General features: G+C 48.4%; 1 protein-coding gene across 2 annotated transcripts in view; it reads left to right on the forward strand.

The window, feature by feature from the left end:
* Positions 1–2,949: 2,949 nt before the first annotated feature.
* The window catches only part of LOC138580873 (uncharacterized), a 570,368-nt gene continuing 547,745 nt past the window's right edge, over positions 2,950–25,572 (forward strand). For both annotated transcript variants that reach the window (XM_069651760.1, XM_069651761.1), the window contains exon 1: positions 2,950–3,063. In XM_069651760.1, the coding sequence (XP_069507861.1) occupies positions 3,024–3,063 (40 nt within the window). In that variant the 5' untranslated portion in view covers positions 2,950–3,023. The remainder of the gene's footprint in view (positions 3,064–25,572) is intronic.

Below are 25,572 nucleotides of genomic sequence, written 5' to 3' on the forward strand. Positions count from 1 at the left end.
GATAAAGAGAAGAACAGAGCTTGCCCCTTGCATCTGATGGGGGAAGTTGAGCAGTTATGTGCCTTCTAATCTCATGAGAAACATCTATTTGGGGCTAAGCACAGCTTTTCTTCATGCAAAGAAAACTGGTATTTTTGAATGTTGCAATTCCTTTAAACATGAAGCATGTTTTAATATCTTAAATTTGGCCATCAATTTCCAACTTCCAATTATAACATACATTTGAATGGTTCAGGCGAGGGAGTTTCCTCTGTAAACAGTTCCTTTCAGCCCAAATTGCCAAATGTATTAATTTCTGTGGCAGCTTTCTCTTTGGGAAAAATGCATATCAATGTCTCATTGGCCTGTAATGGAAGGTAGGCCTCATTTCTTTTGAGCCTTGTCATTCACACACAGGGCACCGTTAATTTATTCTTCCTTTTTCTGACAATATTGTTAGGGTATTTGGCAGTGCTGATATTTCAATGCTGGCTTTCCTGTCTGCCAGTCAACAGTGTGTTTTCAAATTGCAGGAACGTATTTCTGCATTTTTAGGCCTCAGTCAGCCAGACGCATCCTTTTGTCTTGGGGCTGAAACTACCCCACAATGGGTTATTTGACTTTTTTTCTGCTTATATTAGATGATGTCGCCTTTTCGAAAATCCAACTCCCAGCACATTAGCTCAGATTATTGGACTGATGGGTAAGTCTGGCTGGGGAGCGGTTATACTACCTTCACCACTCCGATCTTTATCAACATCAATAAGCGGCTGGGCCATAATGCCGTTAGTCTTGTAGGTTAGATCTTGAACAGTTCACTCCATCCAGCAAATGTATTTAATCTGAAAAGTGTTGGTTTGCCACTTCAAAGTTGCCTGTATCTACAAGCCATAGAAATTTAGATATAATGTGGGAATTCGTTTTTATTTCCTTGCTTATAACATCATAATTACTTAGTAGTGATTGGAAGACTACATTCAATGCTGCTATTCAGTGTACATCCAATGGGATTTGGTCTGATAGATGCAGTTGAGTAAAATCCTTCCTTGGAGGAAAAAGATTTTGGAGAGTACGATAGGATTCACTTCCTTTGTTTTTAAGTCAAGGGTGCTTCCCCTGATGTGGGTTGGGTTTTGCACAAGTGTATAGGGATTCTGCCGGTCTATGGAGAGCCTCTCTGGTGTTTTTAGTTGCCAGGTTTTTAGGCAGGCAGTCAGTGGTGGTCAGTATAAGAGGAGAAGTCGTTGACTCCTTATGTGATAGTAGAAATTGACTTGTAAGGAGCTCCGTAGATTCTAATGCAGTTTGACAGTGCACCTTGTAGGGCCATATGGTCATATGAATGACCACCAAGCCTCCTCTGACCTTTCATGACCGGACAATATGCTGGATGCTGTATTCGGGTGGCTGAAGGATGTTGAAAACATGAGAGGAGTTGGGGGAGAACCAGTGTTTGGTGATGACAATGGCATCGGGCTTTTGAGCGGTGATGAGATCAGTGATGTTGGCTGAGTGTTAGATGACCGAGTGACCATTAACAAGCACAAGGGTATGCAAGTGGAGTTTAGAGAAAGAAGGGTGGTGATGAGGACACTTTGGATGAGGTTTGCAAGTTTGGATATTCGATGCTGACGAACCTGTTTGCAGGAACAAAGCCTATTGAGCATGGGTTTGTGGTTGTAATACACACATGGTGCCGTCCCTGCCAGGCACAAACAGGCAAAGTCCTTATCTTCCTCCATCGTTGGCTGAAGACGCCTAAGCAGTTCCGATGGCTTAGGTTGCTTGTGGCGGGCTGAGGCAGAGCAGTGATCAAATGACCAAAGAAACCCAGATCTAACTGTGGACAGGTGGAGCTGGCTTTTGTACTCCTGCATTGGGTGGTAGAAAACAGAAGCCCTGTGGAGCCAATAGCCAGGTGAAAGGGGCTGGATCAGTGACCACGTGACCAAAGCAGCCCGGACTCAACCACAGCCTGGTAGAGTTGGCGTTTGAACACTAGAGCTGGGCAGGAAAAAATACGAAAGCCTTAACACACCAATGCACCCGAAGGGGGCAAAGCAGTGATGACTTGACCAAGGCAGCCCAGGCTGTACCGCCACCTGGTGGAACTGGCATTGCATTACAATTGGAGGCAATACAGTGCAGATGTTTTAATCATGCAGTATGCACTGTATGCAGTATTGCCGAGAATACGCCATGAGTTAAAAACTGCATCATTCATAATCAAGCCGTAGGGTGAAATCAGGCAGTATTTGAAATACTGGTTATTTTACTGTTACCATGAGGATCACAGTGAGGGCTAAGAAAGAAACTGGAAAAGGCGCGTTCAGGGGCCTTGTAAGGTTATCCAGGCACTCTCCTACCTCTCAATCAATGAAGATTATATACGCCAATAGTTCAATTGTGCATTTGTGTCTCCTCGTCCTAACACACCAGTCACTGTGCTGGGCTTTTCCATTGACTTCGTTTCATTCCCAGTTTGCCCTGGTTTTGTTTTACTGGACAAGTCACGTCATTCGTGGAAACATTGCAGCCTCTTGAAAACAGGCACCCCGCAACCCACCAGTATAATACAATGCTATAAAAAAAACGATGCGTTTTCATTTAAGTAATCTGTTATCACACAACATCCTTTGGGTTTAGTGTAAAACTTTAGTTTCTAAATGCCGCCTTTGTTTCAGAATATTTAAAATATGTCATCGCTCTTTTTTCCCACCGGATGTTGATCACCAGGCGTAATTAACCGTTGTCTTCGTCTTATAATGTCACTTTTGCCGCGATCCTCCGAAAACCTTGTGCAACCTAAAAGCAGCGTAAACAGATAGTCTTGCAAAACCAGTCTTTCCAGTGTTGTGCAAAAGACTCAGCGTCGAAACTGTCAGCGCAGCAAGAGTTAAATTCAGGAATGGAGCCAGATGTCATTAGCCAATCGCACACAGACCTCTTCACGGCCCAATTAACCGATCTCTGGACCCAGCACATGCGAAGCATTAGTCGCACAGGTGCACGCGGACGACTGAGGCCTACTTCAGTAATACGCAATGTGGCTTCCTTGGGGGACGGCGTTTCTCGCGCTCTGGGGTATGTACAGCCATGGCCGCTGCCTCTGCGTGGCCTGCTTTCTCACCTGTATGGCGCAATTAATGATTGTAGGACTTTTTCCTTCTGTACAAGAATTCCCAGTCGAGAGAGAGGAAGGGAGAGGGAGAGTGAGTGGTCAGGTCAATGCACTTCCAAGGTTAGTGGTCCAATGTATAAATGTGAATTTGTTTATTCAGCCTGCTGGTTTAATGTTACTGTGAAAGGAGAATGGGAATGCTGCTTGGTCCTTGCTAAGAGTGTGGCGTCTTTGTCAATATTGCTAGTAGTGACGACGGCCCGAGCGTGACGCGCGTCAGCGCGCTTAGTGCACGTGCTTTGGTGTGTTCATTGTTTGGCATTTTGTGTTGGCTGGAAGGGAGAAGCGGCATGCTTCGCTCAACCCACGTTTAGTAAATTAAGCCGGCTTCTCAGTGTGGCCCAGTGCTCATCAGCCGGCTCACTGGTGGGCGCAGGAGACTCTACCGACCCTGCAGAAGTGAGTGGCATCGGCCTGAAAGCGCCCGTCCCACTCTCGGGGAGTGAGTCCCAAGGCTTGGAGCAAACTAGGATGTGGTGTGTTCGTCGTTAACGGCCGCATTAACTTTATAGGAATGGTCTACCGGGAGGTAGTTATGTGCATTTTCTTTTTTAAACTTTTAGTTCTGGACCCACGATTCAAAAATTCAGCTCGTACGCGTGCTTAGAAATTGAGATATCGGTTATCTCGCAAGAAACCCAACAACATACGGTCTTGCAAATCAGAGAATGTTACGAGCTGTGGAATTCTCTTTTATTTTGCAGTGCAAAGGGCACCCAGCATCGTTCTGGTGGCGTCGCCAGGAATCACATTTAAGAGGGGGCCACAGACAAAAGTAGGGGGACCGCCTATAAAAGGTCAATGTGTGATGTCAAAAGCACTCCTGAAGAGTATCTTTTGTACACACCAACTGCCACATCCCACTGCACCTTGCCTCCCATCAGACCCTAGGCACAAACCATTAAGTGACCCATCATTAGCGGTTTCTTGCGCCTCATTCTGATTAGAGGGCCTGCTCTTGGCTGCAGGGGGAACTTAACAGCTAGTCATTGTTGTGCTGCTGTGTATGTATGTATGTGTGTGTGCGCGCGCGCGCGCGCTGCTGCTATGTGGTGGACACAGTACTGCTGACAGTTTGCAGAGAGATGAAGTAGGAGGTAGGATTCCGCCCCCCCCCAGCACTCCCTAGCTATGCAAGTTTAATATCTTCAAACCGCCCTGAAATGAACGGGAGAGAAACAAGGCGCATCAGTTCGGCCCGTCTTTAAAATCAGAAGATGCCATTTGAATTAACCTGACACATGAAGGGTTTCAGGCTGTCACAGGCACCTGGCGACGGGGAGCGGGCTCAGCACGCAGCCTGGCGCCCGCCAGAGCGGGTTCCAACTAATGGGGCTGGAGGTAGAGCAGGGCTGGTGGGGGCCCAATGCAACATGAGGTTCGGGGGGCCCCCTTCCTATAGCTGGGAAAAACAGTCTGCGTCATCCGTGTGACGATGATATTATCATGGAGACGGAGGAAAGGTGCCCCGGGGCTAATGGCGGCAGGTTATCAGGGGAGAAGCAGCCCGAGGGAGCCGGAACACTTTAATTTGCACTGATAAGGCAGGAAGAATAGAGGTTTGGGGGCAGGAAGAACACATGGAACGAGGCGATACTGGGAGAGACTGGGGAAGGGGACAGCCTGAAGGGGCCAGCAAAGGCAACCTGTAACTTGAGCTGCAAAGCACACATTTAATACTCTGACTTAAAGAAGCTCTTGTGGTGTATTTAGACTGCTAACAAGAGCGGCTGCTGCTGGGGCTGAGGCTCGGGGGCCCATTTAATCTGAAACAAAGTTACAGGCCCCAACACCGTACTTCAATCAAACTGCCAAAAAGAGAGCGTAAATCCCTTTGAGGCAAAAAAAGAATAGTCCTTATTGGGCATGTGACAATGTGTGTCCCTGGTCCGTGTTGCCCATTTGCGGTCATGCTGAGGGGTGGACTGGCCTATAGGGAACTCAGGGTATTTCCCACTAGGCCTCTGCACCCTGGACCTCTTTTGTGTGGTATTTTCTCATAGGAAAAGAGTTGTGCTTGCTGAAAATGGGTCCACTTAGGAAATTATTTCCAGGGTCTCTCTTGGATCCCAGTCCACCCCGGATATGTTCTTGCACACATTGGGCATGTGGTGTTGGCAGTATGCCTATGCACTGGTGGACACAGTGCTTCTCCTTTCACGACATGTCTGTGCACCGAGTGAAGCTAGTACTGTTTCTGACAGACTCTGCATGGCTGTCTGTGGCATTGATTCTGTGCATGCAGTGTTGCTGCTGTCCTAGTTTTCAGTACAGTTTACACAAATTACAGATAATACTGCTGCGACTGCTGCCCGCGTGGCTTCCGCATGCCTTGTGGAGGCGGGACTGCTGTCGCGCCACACTGTTTTATAACCTGTGCAGTTAGTAGCTTAGTCTCACACTCTCTCTTTAATCTTTCATCAACTGTGCCACTGATTAACTGGAGACCAACGGACCAGCATCGGATTCCCAACAGTTCTCCACGATGCAGTCCCACCTGTGTCTCTAACTGGCCTCTTGCAGCTCACCGCTACCGCTTGCCATCTATCCTCATTCCCTTGACTCTGTTCATCCCTCTCTCTGATGAGACTCTCTCATATTTTGGCTTTCAGGGCACACCCTCAATCGGGGGCCGCCTACATGGCTGGTCACTCCTCTACATGCTGGCACCTCGTCTGCCACCAACATAAAGTGGGGTTGCCACAAGAGCCTGTCCTTGCTTCCATTCTCTTCACACTGTACACCCCCCCTCTGCAAACTCGCCCCTCCTTTCAATTCTCATTATCCATTTGGTAATGACACTACAATCTTTTTCTCCACTGACACTCCTCATAAGCTGTGCCCTCCGACTGCTGTCTGATAGCCCTAGTGGTTCCGTCTAAAGATGTACCCATGCTTGCCTCCATTTTGTCAAAACACCCCCTTTGCTTAGCCCTGGTGGTTCAGTCTAAAGATGTACCCATGCTTGCCTCCATTTTGCCAAAACACCCCCTTTGCTTAGCCCTGGTGGTTCAGTCTAAAGTTGTACCCATGCTCGCCTCAATTTTTCCAAAACGCTCCCTTTCCTTGTTTTCAACATTCATTTTAAACAACCCGTATTCCTGAAATCAAGGAGTCCGTAAAACAATGACAACCCCCTGATGCATGGCATGTTCTAACCTGCACAAGACAACCAGACATCAGTGTATTGCCGTACTTGTCTTCACTCACAGAATGGTGTCACACAAGCATCTTCTGAATAAATTGTGCAGGTGTGTATGCATTATTACCTCATAGTGTTCATGTCAATTTAGACACATCGCAGACTAGCTAGAAAAAAAACAAAGCTTATGTGGTGCAGGCATTTACTGTGGCACATACACAGAATGAGGGGCAAAGGACCATCCGCACTCTCCATTTCACACTTCTGTCTGCCCCAACCCAGTAATAAAAGACAAGACTTCAAAGAAATATGCCCAAAAAAAACCTTTATCAGGATTTCGTGGAGGCAAACGCAAACCTCTGTGTTTTACACTTCAAAAAGCACACTTTCCCTTGTTTTCAGGAACGAGGATGAGTACCGCAGAGCAGTTTAAGTGCCACCACTGGGCTGCTATCCATCACTCGATAATGCTGCTTTGCCTGATGCTCAACTTCACCAAAACCAAAAGGTTCTGTCTACCGGCCTCCAATGATGCACCCCTCCTACCTCATCTACATTCTTTCCCCATGATGCACTTGCCCCACTCCCCCAGGGCTCATGATCTGGGAATGGCCTGAATCCTCAGCACTTCATCACCTCCACTGCTACGTCTACCAGGTGGTTCCATGTGTTAATAACCCAGCAAAAATATCGCCATACAAGAATATTGCCATATTTTTGTGGCGATATTAAACCATGGAACCTGCGGGGGACAACCCTGCAATCCCCATAATGTTTTTAATGGAGTGGGGGACACCCCTGTTCCCAATAACCCATACATTTTCCCCACAAATAATATCGCCTATGTCCATACCCCACAACCATATATATGGCGGTATTATTGGTGGAGATAATATTACCTGATACCCTGCCAGGTTTAACCTCCTGAACACTCGTAAAATCCATTCCTGTCTTACCTTTGACCCTATGCGACCTTAGTCCCCATCAGGCTGGATTACTGCCCCTGCTTGCTGATAGGACTCCCTCTCTACTCCCAGTAGGTTAATGAACTTTGCTTCCATTAACCTCTACAACTCTCGACAACCCCAACCACCTCCTTTACACAGAGAGGTAAATCCTTGCAAAATCACTCCTTACTGAAATTCCGTTATGTCTTTAAATCCACCCCATGGCTGTGTTCACCAGCCCTCCTCCTCCCTCAATCTATCTCCTGCTACTCAAGACCTCCCACTCTGCACTCCCAAGCTCTCCTCAACTAATTGTTTCTCGCCTAGCCAGTGCTGCCCATGCTTGCACCCCTTCAAGATCCCAGCTCCCCAATCCCACAGAAATGAAGGACATTGCAACAGTGCCTGGCTCCCAGATCACCTTTAGGAATCCCCTGCCCTACCAGGAAGGAGCCCCAGGATCTTAAAATGTTGTCACCTCTCCAACCCCAAATGATCCCCAACCACTCTCAGCATGGCATGCCTGTTTATATGTATCAATACTATAATTATTCAATGCAAAAGTAATATCAGACTTCAGATGTCCCCTTTTACTGATTGCTGCCCTACTCCCCCCATCCGACTAATTTACTCACTGCTATAACATGGCCATGCAAAGCACCCCGCAGTGGGACTGTGCCAGATAGCGCTTCATTTGGAAATTAATATGTGCCAGGGCCCACATAATTTCTAGTACACCTCTGCCATGCCGACAGTGTCAAAATATTTGTGTTTACAACTGCACCTCCGAACAGCTCATTGTGGGCAATGTGTGCACTGCCTGTGGCAGATGTGGTATTTACAATATTTACAAATACCATAACAGTCGTTGCGTCTTGAAATGAGACACAACAAAACACTAGGAGGTTGAGGGAAAACTTAGAATCACAAGCAAACCCTCACATTAAGGGTAAAACCCTTGAACACAACAAAAAGAGCTTGTGACTCAAAAATTACCACTTTCCTGTAGAGTCAGAGAATGTCAGTGCCTCTCCTCCATACACACCAATGACATCACTGGTGGCAAACAAAAGAGATCAAGAAATGTAAAACTTGCATATTTTAATTATTATTCATACAAATACAATAAATGTGATGAATACAAAAATTGATGTAGATAACTTCTCATCAACTACAGTCATTCATTATCATATTGTAACTCAGCAATTGAAGCTAAAATACAGAATACTAAAGTGTACTACCATTGCAGCACGATTCCACAAATAAGGTCCCAAAAGTGGGGGCTTAGATGGTTAAGTGGCTTATACACAGTGATAAAGCATGATAAAATTCATTTACTTACTATCCCACTCATCATCATTCGTACCATACATCCTCTTTCATGAATCATTATTCATTCATACATACACAATCAATCAATTTCAACAATCATAAAAACAAGCCCAACATGTTTCTTTCCTTCTAACGGGTAATTCTATAGAAATTCATCAGGGGCAGGAAAAATGGAATCATTGCATCATAGCAGTGACCAAAGTCTTCTGTTGCCACATTTGAGGTTATTCTCTTCAAAGTCTAGATACTTTGTGTGGTGGAGTTTCAATTCTGTATTATTCATAGAAAATCCAGGGAGGGGACTTCCAACAAACTCTTCTCCTACAAGAAAGCGGTACAGGAAAACAGTCTATCAATTTCTATTCTCAGTTATGTATCCAAACATTTCAAATCAAGGCAAATCACGATTCCTATAACCGATATGGCAAAGCTTATAGTTAGCTATGTTTATAGTAGTTTCAAGAAATCACACAGGTTCCCAACCCCCTAAGTCTCATATTTACATAACAAAAAAAGGCCTTAAAATTACTGTCTTGAAATGAGACACCAAGTGCCCGATTACTTGCATGCAAAGTACTTGCAGTCGACAGTAACATTTCTTCCATGAAATAGGCATCATTCCCTGATGGCAGGATATGCAGACAATGAACACCATGATTCCGAGTGCAGCTAACACATCCATGCACCCAGAAACATAAGACCCACAGGACCCCCTCAGTGACGTATAACACACGCAAACAACAACTCGCAAGACAACAATCAACATGTGTCCCACCACACATGCAGCAACACCTGCACACCTCATGCAAATGAAACACACAAAACACACTGCCAAACAACAACATTCCCCACAATGCCTGTCCCCCTCAATGGCATGTAACAAATGTGCATGTCACAAATCCCCATTCACAAGACGATGGCACATACACAACGGACACATCAGTCAACATGCTGCATGAAAATGAGAAGACATCACATATGCAGATAATTGAGCGCACAAAAAAGCAGGAACACCCCTGGAAGGCTACCAATGACAGGACAAGGCATGCCATCACCTGCGCAGTATTGGGACAGTGCACTGAACACAGTCATGGGAGCACATTTATTTATTAATTTATTTATTGGTCACTTGTTAGGTGCTTATACAATTAGGACAACTCTTTCAAAGCGCCCACAGGCAACAGGTTGGGGACAGCGGAATGTAGACAATGAATTACAACAGAGATAAATAATTGAATTAATTGTACCAACAAATCATGAGAATAAAATGGTGGGAAAACTAACCTACTATGCCTTGTGATTTTTCAAAATGTGCAAGTGCAGGGGGGTAAGGGAAAAGTTGCTGAGGTGCTCATTGAGAAGTGCTCAGCAGAAGTGCTAAGAAAATAACATAAAAATGTAAGTGCCTCCTCCCGTGGGGAGGCTGAGCCTGAGCAAGTGCAGTATATAGACACTGGCTTGTATGAGAGATGTGGGGGGTCAGGGCCAAGAGGATACATAAGGGCCCTGCACATCAGTCACGCTACTGTATGATTAGCAGGGAAGAGAGGAGCAGTAGGAAGAGGAGAAGAGAAAGGTCTTGAGGCTTTTTTGGAATTTAAGGAGGTCCTACTGAAGACGCAGAGGTTAAGGGAGGCTATTACACAGAAGGTAGCCCACCGAGGAAACTGATCAACCACCAGATCTCTGTTTAGCACACACACAGGGAGTTGGTGCCATAGGAATGCAGGAGTCCAGAATAGGAGCATTTGGTCAGTTAGCATTGAAGATAGAGTGATCTCCGGCCCCAGATAGCCTTGTGGATGATATAGAGGGATTTGAATTGAATCTGTGCTGAGACCGTGAGCCAGTGAATGCTTTGTAGGGCAGGAGAGATGCAGTCCCTGGGCTTGAGGCAAAGATAATTCTTGCTGCCCCATTCTGGGTTAGCTGGAGGGGTCGCAGGGTGGACAAAGGAATATTGAGGAGGAGGCTGTTGGAGTAGTCTAGCCTGGAGAGAACCAGAGCAAGGATAACATTGAGTCTATGGCAGAATGTGTGGAAAGGTACAGTTCCTTTGAGAAGGAAGAGCTAAAAGTGGGACTTCTTGACAATGTCCTAAATATGAGGGATGAAGGAAAGGGAGGAGTCGAAAATGACTCCAAGATTCCTGGATTCAGAGGAGGGAGCAGGGGGGAGCCCATGGAGGAAGGCCGGAGTGAAGGGAAGAAGGAGGGTGCAGGGGATCCAATAGAGAGAATCGTTGTTTTGCTGGCATTGAGGCATAGGCCATTAGCAGTGCACCAGGCCTGGATGGCTGAGAGGCAGTCAGGGATTAAGGAAGGTGCAAGGGTATCAGTAGGAAGTTTGAAGAAGAGTTGTGTTTCATCAGCGTAGCACTGGAAGTTGGGGGAGAAGGAGGCAATGGGGCATGCCAGCAGGAAAAAGGTATATGTTAAAGAGGCAGAGCAAAAGAATGGAGCCCTGGGGAACACCACAGCTGGAGGAGGAAGTAGGGGAGAAGAAAGGGCCCAGAATGGTTTTGGAGGAACGGTCAGATAGGAATGAGCTAAGCCAGTCCAGTGCCTGCTCCAAGATCCCAAGGTATCATGGAGCCTTTTTATGAGGCTGCAATGGCTCACTGTGTAAAATGCAGAAGAGAGGTCAAGGAGGATGAGGACAGGAGGGGATTTGGAATTGAGGGATGCAAGCAGTTCTTCACATGTGTTCAGGAGAGCAGTATCCATGGCTCTGGAAGCTTGGATCCAGACTGGTGGTTATGTAGAGCGCCAACAAGTTCGGTATCGGTGCTGAGTTGTGGGAGGGATTAAATCTCGAGCAAGTTTTCCAAGGAAGGGGGTGATGGAAATAGGGCAGTAGTTGGCTGGGAAGGAAGGGTCTGCAGATGGTATTGTATGGATGGGACGCACAAGGGAGTGCTTGAGGGAGGATGGAAGAGAACCAGTAGCAAAGGAGTGGTAGCAGAGATCAGCAAGAGCAGGGGCGAGAGAGGAGATGTCCTTAATGGTTAAGGAGGAGCATGGGGCAACATTTTCGGAAGAGACCTTCATGGAGTTGACAACTCTGGTGACTTCTTCAGGGGAGACAGGAGGAGAAGGAGGAAGGAGGAGGGTGAGTGTTAGGGGGAGCATAGGAGGGAGGGTTGCGTTGCAAGAGTGGTGACAACGATGTTCAGTATGTCCAGGGTTTTGAAAAAGAAGTGAGAGGCGAGTGCATTACAAAGGACCTGGGAAGGAGTAGGGGCAGAAGATACTGTGGACGGGTTGGCAAGTTCCCTGCAGATTTTGTAGAGTTCAGCTGTGATGCAAAGCACAAAAATGCAAGTACACAAATACTCACCTCTTGCACTCCAGGCAGGATCATGCTTGACGCATCAATTCACAGAGGCCGGTGTCAGACTGGAAGGCTGGCCTCCAAGGCAACTACAATGGAAGACATAAGCAGACAAAACAAAGCAATGTGATACTGCAAGCATGGATAACTGCATGCTAAACATAGGATGCAAACAAAAAGTGCATGGTCAATGCAGACTTCATTGTGACAGACTACAATTGGCCCTATTCTGCATTCACTTGAATGCAGAAGTACCATGCACTCAGCTGCGGTCAACATGAAGCTGCAAACACCATGCTGCAGCATGCATGGGACATGGATGTGCAAACACGGCAAAGCGTAATGTGCTGGTACACAACATAGCATCCCAAAAATGTGCATCAATGTTGCCATGGTTGTGGCTTGTAAATGGTGCTGCACACCATAATTGGGGATCCCTAAGAAGGAGAGGTCAAATGCGCAGTTGAACCATTACCCCACAAACATTGCAAGGGATGTGAGGTGTCACTCAGTGCACATGGGCAAAGTGCAATGAGACCCACACCAGCACAACCGTCTCGGGAGGATAGCTCAGAGGAACGCGCTCACCTTGGAAACAAGAAGAGGCAGAGCAGCACAGGTTTGATTCCCAGGTCCACACTTAGAAGCCTCTGGGTATTAAGTGTGTTATAAATAACCAATTACAATCACTCCTTTCAACCATCAACACCTCTCACAGGCCACAAACAGCCGGCCCTGCCACCCACTCCCAAACACCCAAGAAAGGCCCACACAGTTGGAACTCCCACATTGTTGAATATGAAACCAGTGGCCCCACCAATCCATAGAAACAACACCATGCCTAGACCTATCACCAGAACCACACCCTGTGAAACATGCACCATGAAGAAGTACTGGTGACCCACAAGACAAGTCAATCACAAGTGATCACAGACAGTGCAAGACTCCCAGCAAAACACCACACAAGCGTCTGCCAATGCCCTTCACTTACCTGCACAGGTACTACCGCCCTGCCTTGCGTACAATGCAACCCATCGGGAGACGCCTCCACTAAATGCAAAGACATGCATAGTAACAACAGAAAGAACATGCACATACATGACAACACATGAATTGATCCAGAAAATATGCAGAGAGCACCCACTGCAGAAGAACCACAGGGTGCAAGAGGGTGACAGTACATAGATTGTGATCTGCCGATGAGTGCAGCGTACCACAACAGAGGGGGAGAGAGTAACATCGAGAGGGAAGGCGATGTTAAACACACATCAAGGAATACGATGCCTGTATTGGAGATGGCCAATGACATGCACTACACCACAGTAGATGCAGCCATAAAGGAATTGGCAGAGGGAGGTAACACAGTAACATGAGTACCACTTAAATAGCCATCCCGGCATGGTAGCATGCAAAGCACATTTAAGTTAAATTACACATGCAGCAACAATGGTGACCAATGATGCATGCTCAAACTGCAAGACAGTGCTCATGCTTACCCGCTGACTGTGGTGGCATTGTGTGAATCCTGCATCACCTTCACCAAGAACTGTGTCTCCCAATTAGGGACAGGAGGCACAGTGCCTAGTGAAGGGCATGGGGAGCACGGACATTAAAGGGGGCAGGGTGTCTCCCCCAGGGCAGCAGTCACCACCAGATCATGGATTGTTAAAACAACATGGGAGAAGACATTACAACAGGCATAGTGAAGTACCATTCACACAGCACACATGTGCGAGGAAACACTGACCCCATAGTTATCTGCACATGATAGTTACCTGCACATGCCATCCTGTGTATCACCATGCAAACATGCAAGTTGACCTCACTATATGCATGCCTGCATCTCACCACTGCAAACGTCATTGGCTTGAGAGGTTAACTGCACAAGTCAAGAAAAAAATTATAATAATAAATAAAATGAAACCTGGAAATGGCAACTCATGGCTACAGTGGACCGGCAGGCATGTCTCTGGTGGCACCACCATCCTGCGTTGAAACAGAAGATGGAAGTGGTGTTGGAAGCTCGCCACGCAGTGTCCTACCCTGGTCCTGAGTGGCAGCCACCATGCATGACACTGATGAATCCACCAGTAGACTGAGGGCTTGGAGGTCACTATGCACAACCTCACGGACTGCACGTAGTTCCTCTGTGATTGTCTTCCTCAATGATAACATCTCCTGGTGGAACAGTCTTCTGCTGGCTGCCTCTTTCTTATGGATTGCAGCTCTGTGGGCCAACAACTTGCGCCTCAGGGCTTCCTTGTGTGCCCAACCCTCTGCAAGCAGGGATTCCTTCAGACACTGCAGATCCACCCATCAGCCCCTGATGTTGGCCTTCATGCACAGCCTGTGGGAGCGGCATGTGGACCGCATGACATGCAGCTGTTGCTCCACCTGTGTCGCTGGGGGGATCATGGAACTGGCCACCCTATCCATGCCCTCAGCCATAGGCAGCACCCTGTCGGTTTGCGGAACGCAACATCTACTCCTCCGACATTGTGTGCCCAGTCTGCACACGTCCCCCGTGTGTGCAGGGCCCATGCCTGCCTGATCCAAGGAAGCATGGCCCTTGCTGTGATGCCCCTGTCTCTGGCTGCAGGACTGCAACCCTCCCTTGGACATCTGCCCCATGACCAGAAACCAATACATGGGAGTGTGGCTTTGCAGCCATAACCACCACAGCCGGGCGTCGTTAGGAAAGATTTCCATTTATGGATAATTTTCCCTCCACTTGTGAACCCCCCAACTTTTGCTTTTGTCTGACCATCCTAGCCATGGAGCCCAGCCTTCTGCTGTACTCCGCTGGACTTTTGCTAATCTTGTTATAGGAAAACTGACATGCCCTTCTGACTGTCAGTACTGGGAGACTTTGTTTCCCTTAGTCTTTCACTTTGTTGCCATTTCTTGGCAACATATTATCAGTGCACAATGTACCTACAAGCACAGTGCACTGGAGTCTCTTTTTCACTTTTTAGGCCCTAGATACCCTCGAAGGATTATTGGTGAATGTACAAGTGTATCCAGGACAGAGCTGATGGCAGCAGTTACTTTAAAAGCATTTTTGACTCTTTTCTGTGGTTCAAACCATGTGTACCGTGTTTGGTTTAGGACAATGGCCATTGCCTAAAATGGCCATGCCGCGAGGTCCTGTCCTTTGGCCATTCTGTCCTGGGAAATGTCTTATTTGGTCATGCAGACCCCCATGCAAACCGAAGCTTTTGCAGGCTTCTGCATGCCTTGTGTGTGTGCTCCCAGGATGTGGGCTGGATCTGTCTAGTTCCAATACACATCCTGGATAACAGGATATCGGGTGTGCTGGGATGACTGGGACCACTGGTGGTCCACGTCTGGAATGGTTGAATGTGAGCAGATCTCCTATTGGTTTCTATTCGTTTTGGCGTGAAGGAGATTCTGGATAGGAGAAGGCACTCTAAACCTATTCTAGGTCGATCTTCTGAGTACACACCAAACTTAGTAAAGGAGCCAAGGATCCTGGACTGAAGAAGCAGATCCATAGAACCACTAGTGACCCGCTGGAAGGTTTGGCAACCCGACCCCACTGTTGTCCTGTCGGAGCCCCTGTTTCTCATCGATCACAGAAGGCCTGCCAGGGTGCTTCGACCCGTTGGAGTAGTGAGACAAACTACTCTCAGCACCTCAGGCTAAACCTGTAGGATAGTCTGCCTGAACCTGAGCCTACGCGGTACATGTGTCGCCTGCTGTTGTTACAAGCTTCGTGCATGCCTTGCTGCTCTGCCCCCCTGACAAGCCACAGTGGAACTGACCCGATCCCTTCACCAGAAGTGGAGAAATTGCCACTGTCCCGCCACGGACTGAGGTACCGGAATGCAGCCCAAGAAAGCCAGAGAAACGTGCAACTGCTGAACTCAAACCTGCGAGCGAACTGGACTTGACTGGCGAAGTTTGGTACAGAGTGCATCAAGGGTCAGTGAGTACTTGCATTACTTACCGGTGGACCCTGGTGCATCCATAGACTTTTAGGCATGAGTGTCCCCCAAGGGCCACTCTCCTTTGTAAGGGTAGCCTGTGCTATCATCGTATTCCCGATTCCTGGAAATAGCTCTGCACCCTTGTGGAGACCCTCCTTGAATAGTGGAACTATATTCTTCATTGCCTTACCCCCTTCCTGCGACACTACAGCCCCTTGAAGAGAACCCTTGTGTACATTAACGCACGATCGAGTGCTGCCACGCTGAACATACTTTTGAGCACAAGGCTCCAAACTTCATAGGGACTGGACTGCCTATAAGTTAGAGTTGAGACTCTTAAAGAATTGGCTAAAGTATATTTGCACTGTCTGACCCTCTTCTGTGACAGGTTGTGGATGTGGATCTATCCTTGTTTAATATTCTTTTAGGCCAACAGTTACTGTATATATGTTTTCTAAGATAGTGTTGTGTTGGTATTGTTAATATTGCTGTGGATTCATTTTGTGTTTGAGTTTAAAGGCCTTTAATACATTTATATCTATATATATTTTTATATATACACCTAACTAAGAGTCATTTGTGGTGGTGTTTACAGGGTGTGCTCATTGTGGACTTTCGATCACCATCACCCCTCCTGAGACCTATTCTTGACTGCTGCCAATGCTATCTTGATTGGTCTGGCTTGTCCAGAAGGTTACCCTGTTCCAAGAAACTAGGCTGGCCTTCTGAACCTCTGCCCACCAGGTCAGAGTTCAGAAATCCATCTTAACAGGCGTAACACCACTGACTGTCTTTGTGAAGGCACCTGACCCCCGGCAGACTCACAGGTCCCAACTGTTCCACCCATTGGTGCACTCACCTCCGCCAGCATTGAGGACTGCACATCGGGTACAGCATCAGAGCTACATGAGTCCAAAGAGTCAGAATTGTCTGCAGCATGGCTCAGGATGGTCTGTAGCACCAATGGATTCTCATGGCCTGCCACGCCACATCCTCCACTGGTGGTCTGAAGCACCACAGACTCTTCTTCCTCCTCTTCCTCCTCTACATCTGCACATGGACAAAAAAAGGCATGTGGAGTCATGTGCAACGTGTCTACAGTAAACGTGTATCACATTGCTGTCATGCAACAAAATGCAGGGTATGTCACCATAAGAAATACAGCATCTACGCACTATGGACAACAAGCTATCTGAGCATGGCCTATGCAGACTGGCAAGAACATTCCCGGCTCAGGGCCATGCTGCCAGTGGACACATTGCCAACAAACAGGGTTGTTAAGAAGCACAATATGTCCCATAGCACAGCTAACTGTTGACTAATACCAGTGAAATGGCCATGTGGCTCTGTGACGTTCAATTACATCACATAGCAACAGGCAGACACACAGATCCACATCCAAGTCTGCATCCATCACATGTCACACCAGTGTTAACCAGGTACAGGGACTGCACACATTGGGAACATGCCGCAAGTGTCTGAAAAAAAAAAACCAGTCCCAGTTGATGTATGGCTGTAAGAGTACCACCTAGGCAAGGTCTGTGAAGTGGCAAGCGTAAGTCAATGGAGTTGTAGATAGGAACAAGGTGCAGTGATCCACAAGAGGGAGAGGGGCATGGACCAATGGAGTGTGGGCTGAGTGTGGGAGGGTAACAGGGATCAGGCCTCACAACAATTTGCCTCAGGAGTCATTGCCATTGTGACAGCAGGGATGTGCACAGTCTAGACATATGCACACTCACTCAGGGCACGCTGTAAGGCATGTTGGTTGTCATTTTATATGTTCTATGTAGCATGGAAGCACCTATGTACATGTGCGAATAGAGATTACATACCCTGCAGGGCATGAAGTGTAACTCGTATGTCAGACACAAGCACATGTCTAGCACAGCAGAGTCACTGACATCAAGGATACAGCTAACAAGAGTGCACGTTGTGGTATCATGTTGCAGATATTTTTTGGGGTATGCTAGTGGGGGATGAGTACTGTCACACGGACATGTTCAACTGATGTACAACACATGGTGTGTATCCACTCTTGTGTACACTGGACAGGAGTCAGTATACCATGATATGGTTTACCCGGGCAGTCATTCAAATGCAGACAGATATGCACCACAAGTATTCATCGTGGTTATTCTTCACTTCACATACTTAGGATGCACACTCTTGGTCACTCACCGGACGTGGCCTCGTAACTTTCCAGGCCTCCCATGCATCGCACCTGCTCCAGTAGAATGAATTGGCTCATAGCCTCTTCATGCTCGGTCAGCTCTCCTCCTCTGGTGACCCCCCTCCAGTTGCCAGAGCAGAGGCTACGTTGGCACCCAGCTTGGACTTGGTGTGAAGGGTGAGGTCATTCCAGTACTTCACTACCTGTGCAGCAGTGCGCTTCTCAAACCCTAAGGCGTTGATGTCATCCGTGACATGGTGCCAATGTACCATACGATGAGCAGGTGTATGTGGGCTCCCTTGTTGGTGGTATATGTCACACTGGTGAATGGCCACGTAGTCCATGAGGATCTTGAGTTCTTCATCATGGAGGTTCTTCTTCCTCAACGTGCCAGTGTCCTGTGCCATGTCATGGGGTTGAGCCTGTTCCTGCTGTGCAGGCCTTGTCTTCTTGCCACAAGGTGTTGTTGCCACCCCTGTGTGCCCGGGACCACTCTTGGGCCCAGATGCTAGACCACAAGTGGCCTGGGCATGGCATTACCCCCTGGGGCTGGTGCAGCTGCTTCGGCAGCACGTCCCTTACCCTTTTGGGCTGGGGCAGCTGCTTCCGCAGCATGTCACTGAACCCTTGGGGCTTGGGCAGCTGCTTCTGCAGCACTTCCCTGACCCCGGCAACGTCTGCCACCTTTCTGTCTTGGGGCCTTTCCACTCATGTTCCAGGTGGAAGTGAAAAATGGAAGGCACACCGAGCTATTGTCCTGGGTAATTTGAGTGAGGGGCCAGTCTACATAATGGAAAACATAGTTCTGTGGTCCAGCAAGACTCAAATGTAACCCAGTGTCAAAAATACGATATGTGTAACGCATATGCACCCCAAAAAAAACAGATGCATACGAGATAAAGGGATAGCTTCTGAAAAAATGAAAAAGCGGTACAAGATATGCAGTGGCACCCAGCACCACTAAAAATGCATATGCGTACCCTGGAAAGCTACCAGAAACGTAAGAATAGTGGAACGCGATACACAGGAGCACCCACAGTTGAAAAAAATGCATACGCCACTCAATGTTAGCCTCGCAAAAATCAAAAGTAAATGCACGTATGCGCAGAGGCAAATCCCCCACCAAAATAAGAAATTTGTACGGTCTCTGAAGTGGACGGATTGCATGGCACCCCGAAATATGCAGTACTCCACTCATCCATCTCCTCCCCTTAGTACGTATGTCCAGAGTTGCTTCTACACGTGCTAATGTATCGCTGAATATGACGTGCTGAATGCCTGCGCATGTCATGTAAATTACGCGCTGAGGGCCTTTCCTCAGATTTCACGTGTCCACACTCATTTTTTAGATACAACGTCCCCTCACTCTGTTTCCAGCTGCCTACATTGCGAGACACAGAAGACCCACGCTACTGCCTCCATGCTATTTTACCTCCCTCCTACTGCCCTGAGCTGCCTTCACCTTAGCCATCTGCTGCTGCCTGTCCAGTGTGTGTGCCTGCTGCTCACCTGCACTGCGTCTGGATTGCCTGCTGTCCTGCCATTGCCTGTTCTCCTGTCTTTGGCCCTGTGACCACCTCAGCTGCTTAATCTGACTCCCAACGTGCCATTCCACCACCACCGCTGCACAGCCAAGCTCCAGGATCACCCTGCCCACCCACACCTGCCTCGGGATTGCTATGTCTGCACCATCATCATCAGACCAGAGCGGCAACCCCACGGCAGCGAGGCAGAGGGCTGTCAACTTCACCACCAGGGAATTTGACATCCTGGTGGAGAAGGTCCTGGAGCATTATGATACCCTCTTGAACCCTGTGATGCAAGTCAGCAATGAAGGACGTCAGCAGATCTGGGACGGGATAATGGATGCCATCAGTGCGGAGGCTGTGGCAGCCCACACTTTCAAGACCATGCACAAGCACTGGGAATACCTGAAATCCAAGACCCACAGCAAGGCCCTGCGCTACGTCCAGGCCGGTGCCACTGCGCAGGAGCACCATGCGCGCAAGTGCCACATGTCGGCTAACATGCAGAACATCTGAAGTCGACTGGTGAGTAGCCATTTGGTGCAATGCTCTATGGTGCATGTGCTCTGTGCATGTACCAGCATGTTGGCAGTGACCCCCTTAGCCTTGCAGCAAGTATGTTTGTGAGAAGGATGTCTGCATACATGCCCCAGATATTGCTCTCCATGTGTGCATTCAGACCTATATGTATTTTGAATGTGCTATCACTTGCATTGTGTGTTCTAGTGTTGGCTTGTAGACTATGCACATGCCCTGTTACTTGTGTCTGAGACGTGCCAGCGTGACAAGTGTGACAGGTGAGGTAGTGTTGCCCACGTCATGTGCATACATGATGCTGATGTGTATGTGCCAAAAATGGAATGTGTTACTGGGCATCACTCATGCCTCAATGCAACACGTGCATTTGTATGTCTGGCTTAGTCACATAGAGGCATTGCAGTTCACAGGACTCTGATGTGATTGGTCATCTAATTGCTTGGGGTCTCTTAGTTGATGTATGTGCATGACATGTGTATTTGCATGTTGCTGCGGCATGCTCACATGTGCATGTGCAAATGTTGCATGTGCGTATAACATATGCAATTGATTGGTTGTGACAGTGGCAAGTAGATTGATGTGATTGTGTGGAGTGATGGCCAGGCAGGTGTCTGCATGGATGTGGATTGCATGTCCTTTTGTGTGGGTGTGGAGGTTGATGGTTGTTTCCTTGACAAATCATATTCATGTGAATGTTGCTGTTGCCACACCCAGTTTGGTGCAGTACACTGATGTTTCTGTTCTGTGTCTCCTTTTCCACAGTTGCATCTGATGAAGAGGGAAGAAGCAGTGCTGTGGAGCATGGCTGCAGGGATGCCTCCAGCAGCCAGAGGTGCAGACCCCAGCTATGCCCCGTGACAGCTCATCTTCGGGGAGAGATGTGGATCTGGCAGCGCGGGTGATATTGGGCAATGCTGCTGGGGGTGAGTCCAAGAAGTTGAAGATGGGATGGGACTCCTCAGCAGCGGTGGGGACAGGTGATGCAACACGGGGGCCATCCATGGTGGAAGACGCCCCAGAGTGTTCCAGGTTGATGGTAGGGAGGTGGCCATTGTAGCCCAGCCCATGGGGTCTGGTGGGAGTGTTGAGGTGGACGTGCCTACTGCAGTCCTGTCCCAGGGTCATGAGGCTGTGCAGGCCACCGTGGAGGTGCCTGTGCAAACTCTAGTCCCTGGGCCATCGGATTCAGCAGTATGCGCCTGCTGGGATGCCTCCACCCACACCTATTACCCAGTGTTGGCTAATGTGTCCACCCAGACCGACACCCCCTTACCATCTGGTGTGGCCTTCCTGAATCATGTGCTACCCCTGCTGGCTGGGTTGACGAAGCGGACAGCTTTCATTCTGATGATGTGCATGCTACTCGTAGTCTGCTCTCACATCATCACAGTGAACTATACCACCTCATCGGCTGGCTTGCAACATGCCTGTTCCGTGGTGTCCTCCATGGGATGTTCACTGCTGTGACCACGTTGTCTTCCTCCTCTGTGCGCCAGTCATCCTCAGGGGTGCCTTCCGGCCCAGATACCACCAGGGTTCCCAGTGCACCAGTCCAACCCACAATGCCCAGGCTGTTGGAGACCACATACCTGCCCGAGTTGAGAGTCCAAAGTACATCAGCTGAGGTGTTCACCATGCCTACCCAGGCACTGACAGGGGCACCGTCAATGGAGGGACAGCAGACAGCCATGAGCAGTGCAGGTGCCGTAAGCCCCCAGGTATTGTCATCAGCTTGGTGGGCCTACCCACATAGCAGGCACCAGCACTTAGGCAGCAGGTGGCAACCAGGAGGAGCCTATATGTTTTAGGGCAGACCATCGAAAGGAGGCAGGTGCGAAGTGTGAGGCAAGAGGCACACATGGACCTGAGGAACAGGATGTCTTCCATGTTCTGTGGATATGAACAGTTGATCGAGGCAGAGAAGCAGCAAGCTCGGAAAGCGAGGGTTGTGATGGCCAGGGCTGAGATTGCGCTGTGTCGGGCAAGGAGGCGGGCTGCCATCGTGGAGGCGACTTTCAGGGATGCCCGAGTGATAGAGACACAAATGCTGGAGAACCTGCAAGCCCTCCAGGCAACAACAGAGGCCCACCTGAGGGGTGAGGACATGGCACTGGACTCAGCCCTGGTGGAAAGGCTCACTGACATTGGAGAGGAGGAGGACTAGCCTGCTGCCTTTCTACATAGTTATTTAGGTATAGGTTTCCTTTTTTATTTATTATTTTCCCCAGACTTTGAACACTTCTCTTCTCAGTTTTTATTGTATATAGTTGTTTAGGGTTAGGATATTTTTTTTCTTTCATATTTCCCCTGCACTACTTTGAGCTTGATTCCCCATTTATATTTGTACATATTTATATCTAAAAACCGATTGAATTCTATGGCATTTTGGCGTATGAATGTAGTAATAATTCTCGATTCATGTCCTGCAAACTGTAATATGGAATACGGCCCCCGTCGTGTTTTGTTTCCATGTTCGTGTTGATCACGTGACGTATCCACGTCACGTGCCACACTGATAGTGGAAGCAAACCCTGAGGATGTGTCCCATGGCGTCCCTGACTATGCGAGGTTGTTCTGCACCCATGAGAGCCGTATCGGTTAACCGAAGTGCCCCGGAGAGACATGTCTTACCGTGAGCATGCAGAATCATCCTAGAAACAGGTGCCCACGCTCATCATTTGCCAGCTTTGCAGTGGATTCCCTGCAGCATTTTTTTGGCAATCTCTCACTGTGACAAACAGTATCATGCTGTCCTTGCCTAGACTTTGAACAGTAAGTACACTTTTCGCCATAGTAACTCGGTCAGGCACGAGCCCATAGATACAAACAGGGGTCTTTCAGTGTTTTTTAAGACACATGGGACTGAAACGCACTGCATTGATATAATATGTTGTAATTTCATCCATTGCTAATTTTCTTCCCTTAGAGGTGATAGGTAGTAAGCACTCTCGAAATAAAACAAATGTATGTGTGTCTTCAGTAGTTTGATACAAACATTTTGGAAAGTAGCTTCTTTGGAAATCAAATGAGGTGGTGTGCTGTTTGTGTACCACCTGCACTTGTGATACTAACTCAGTTTCTGTTTAAGAAATGTGCTAAGTATAATTGTACTATATGTGATACATGTTTTAAGTATTTTTATATAAATAGAAAAAAACAATGTTTTTTGTGAAATACAGGATGAGTTAAGAATAAAAAATATGTTTTTCCTGTTTCCAAAATCATTTTTAGTTAAGGTCTGGTCGATGAGAAGTTGATATGTGTGTAAACTTCAGGGTGAACATTAGGTTGTGATAATTGAAATATCATTTGACATGCAGGAGCAGGAGGTAGTGTGTGTTTCCTTTTTGCTGTATACCTGATTATTACCCTGTTATGACACAGAACCCTCGTTAATCAAAAACATAGGGTAAAACCTGCTGTATAGGCATATTTATATCCAATACATTGTTCTGTTTGTCACATTCCACGCTTCTTGTAGTTCATTTGTGTGTCGACCTGTTTGATAGTTCTATTTTCAGCCAGTGCATCTCTCCTTGCAAGTCATCTGTCTTGTGGCATGCATGCTTGTGTGTTGTTGCTGGGATGGTTGCGGATGGTAGGATGCACAAGGGCCTGACATGTGGGGGTGGGTCCATCAGATGACTGGGTCTGCATTGTATGTTTTCATTTGCATTTACCTGTGCAGTATTACTGTGTGTTTGGCATCAGTGTGGTTGGGGTGGAGGGAGGTGGACTCACTGTGGTGGATTTCCATGGTCACATTAATAGCACATTGTTTGACATTGCTGTGTAAAACCCATGTCGTGTAGACGTGCCCGGCAGCATGTGCAGTCACACATTGCCTTCTCTCATGTGTCTCTCAACCTCTAACACTGGAATGCAGTAGTGGGACTTTTTGCTCTTCCAGTGTGGCTGCACAATTCTCCAGTCTCAGTGACTCATTCTCTCTCTGACTGCCCTACCATCACCCATGCATGGCCCTGTCATGTGATTGTTCCATGACAGGTATTTTGCTACTCATTCCACCCAGGTTACTGATGCTCAGGCTGTGTCACGCCTGGCCATTGTTTGTGTATCTTGCAACATCTTTTTGTAGGTTTGCTTCTGTCATGGGCACAAATTCAGTTACTGTGCTTTGATACCTTAGCAATATGCCATGGACAATATGCACATGGATTTGCATTCACTTGTCACTTGTGCAAGGGGTGACTGATTAAGGCCTGGAAGGGTGTGTGAGCAGATGCTACACTCATGGATGGACGTCTGATGCTTCTAGTTGGTCGTATTTGGGAAGTACATATTGGTGATGTACTTCATGGTGCTGTCAGACCACAGAGGTTCAGGTGAGCTACAGACATGCATTGCACTGGTATTGTGGGAGACTGTCAGGGGCTGCCTGTGGGGGGTGTCCAGTCTGCAGTGGGCTGCCTGGGGGGGTGTCCATTCTGGACTGGGCTGCCTGTGGGGAGTGTCCAGTCTGGAGTGGGCTGCCTGTGGGGGGGTGCCACAGGTGAGGGGGGCAGGGGCGGGGTGGTGTCCAGTCTGGAGTGGGCTGCCTAGGGGGGTATCCAGTCTAGACTGGGCTGTCTGTGGGGGTGTTCAGTATGGAGTGGGCTGCCTGGGGCATGGGTCCAGTCTGGAGTGGGCTGCTTGTGGTGAATGTCCAGTCTGGAGCGGGCTTCCTGGGCAGCCCAGTCTGGGGTAGGCTGCCTGGGGGGGGTCCAGTCTGTAGTGGGCTGCCTGTGGAGGGTGTCTAGTCTGTAGTGGGCTGCCTGTGGGGGGTGTCCAGTCTGGAGTGGGCTGCCTGTCGGGGGTTGTCCAGTCTGGAGTGGGCTGTCTGGAGGGCGAGTCCAGTCTGAAGTGAGCTGCCTGTGGGGGGCTGCCTGTTGGGGGGTGTCCGGTCTGGAGTGGGCTGTCTGGAGGGCGAGTCAAGTCTGAAGTCTGGAGGCAGCTGCCTGTGGGGGGTGTCCAGTCTGGAGGGTACAGCTTGTGCTTGTGAGGGAGGACCCGTGTTTTCGCTAGGGTGCAGCCTGGGCCTGCGAGGTGAGGCGCGCAATTTCACTGGGGTGCAGTCTGGGATTGCGAGGGACGACCCGCGGTTTCGCTGGGGTGCAGCCTGGTCTTGCAAGATGAGGCATGCGTTTTCGCTGGGGTGCAGTCTGTCTTTGCGATGGAGGGCCCAAGTTTTCACTGGGGTGCAGTCTGGCTCTGCGAGGGACGGCACACTTTTTGTCAGGGTGCAGCCTGGGCTTGCGAGGTGAGGCACACCTTCAAACAGGGGTACTGGATGGTGAGCCAGGGGTGGCGTGGAGGTTTGTGCCGTGTTTTCCTTTTGCTTGCTTTATGGTGTACTTGGGGGTGTGTTGTGGGCATTCCTCGCGCAGCTTGTTTGTACTTGAGCGATGGCTAGTAATGCGTCTTTAAATCCATGGATAAATGTGGTGCGCAAAAATTGTTCTGCGCCACGGC

This window comes from Ambystoma mexicanum, chromosome 3p (genome assembly GCF_040938575.1).
Source record: "Ambystoma mexicanum isolate Mex_15411 chromosome 3p, UKY_AmexF1_1, whole genome shotgun sequence".
Taxonomy (NCBI): Eukaryota; Metazoa; Chordata; class Amphibia; order Caudata; family Ambystomatidae; genus Ambystoma; species Ambystoma mexicanum.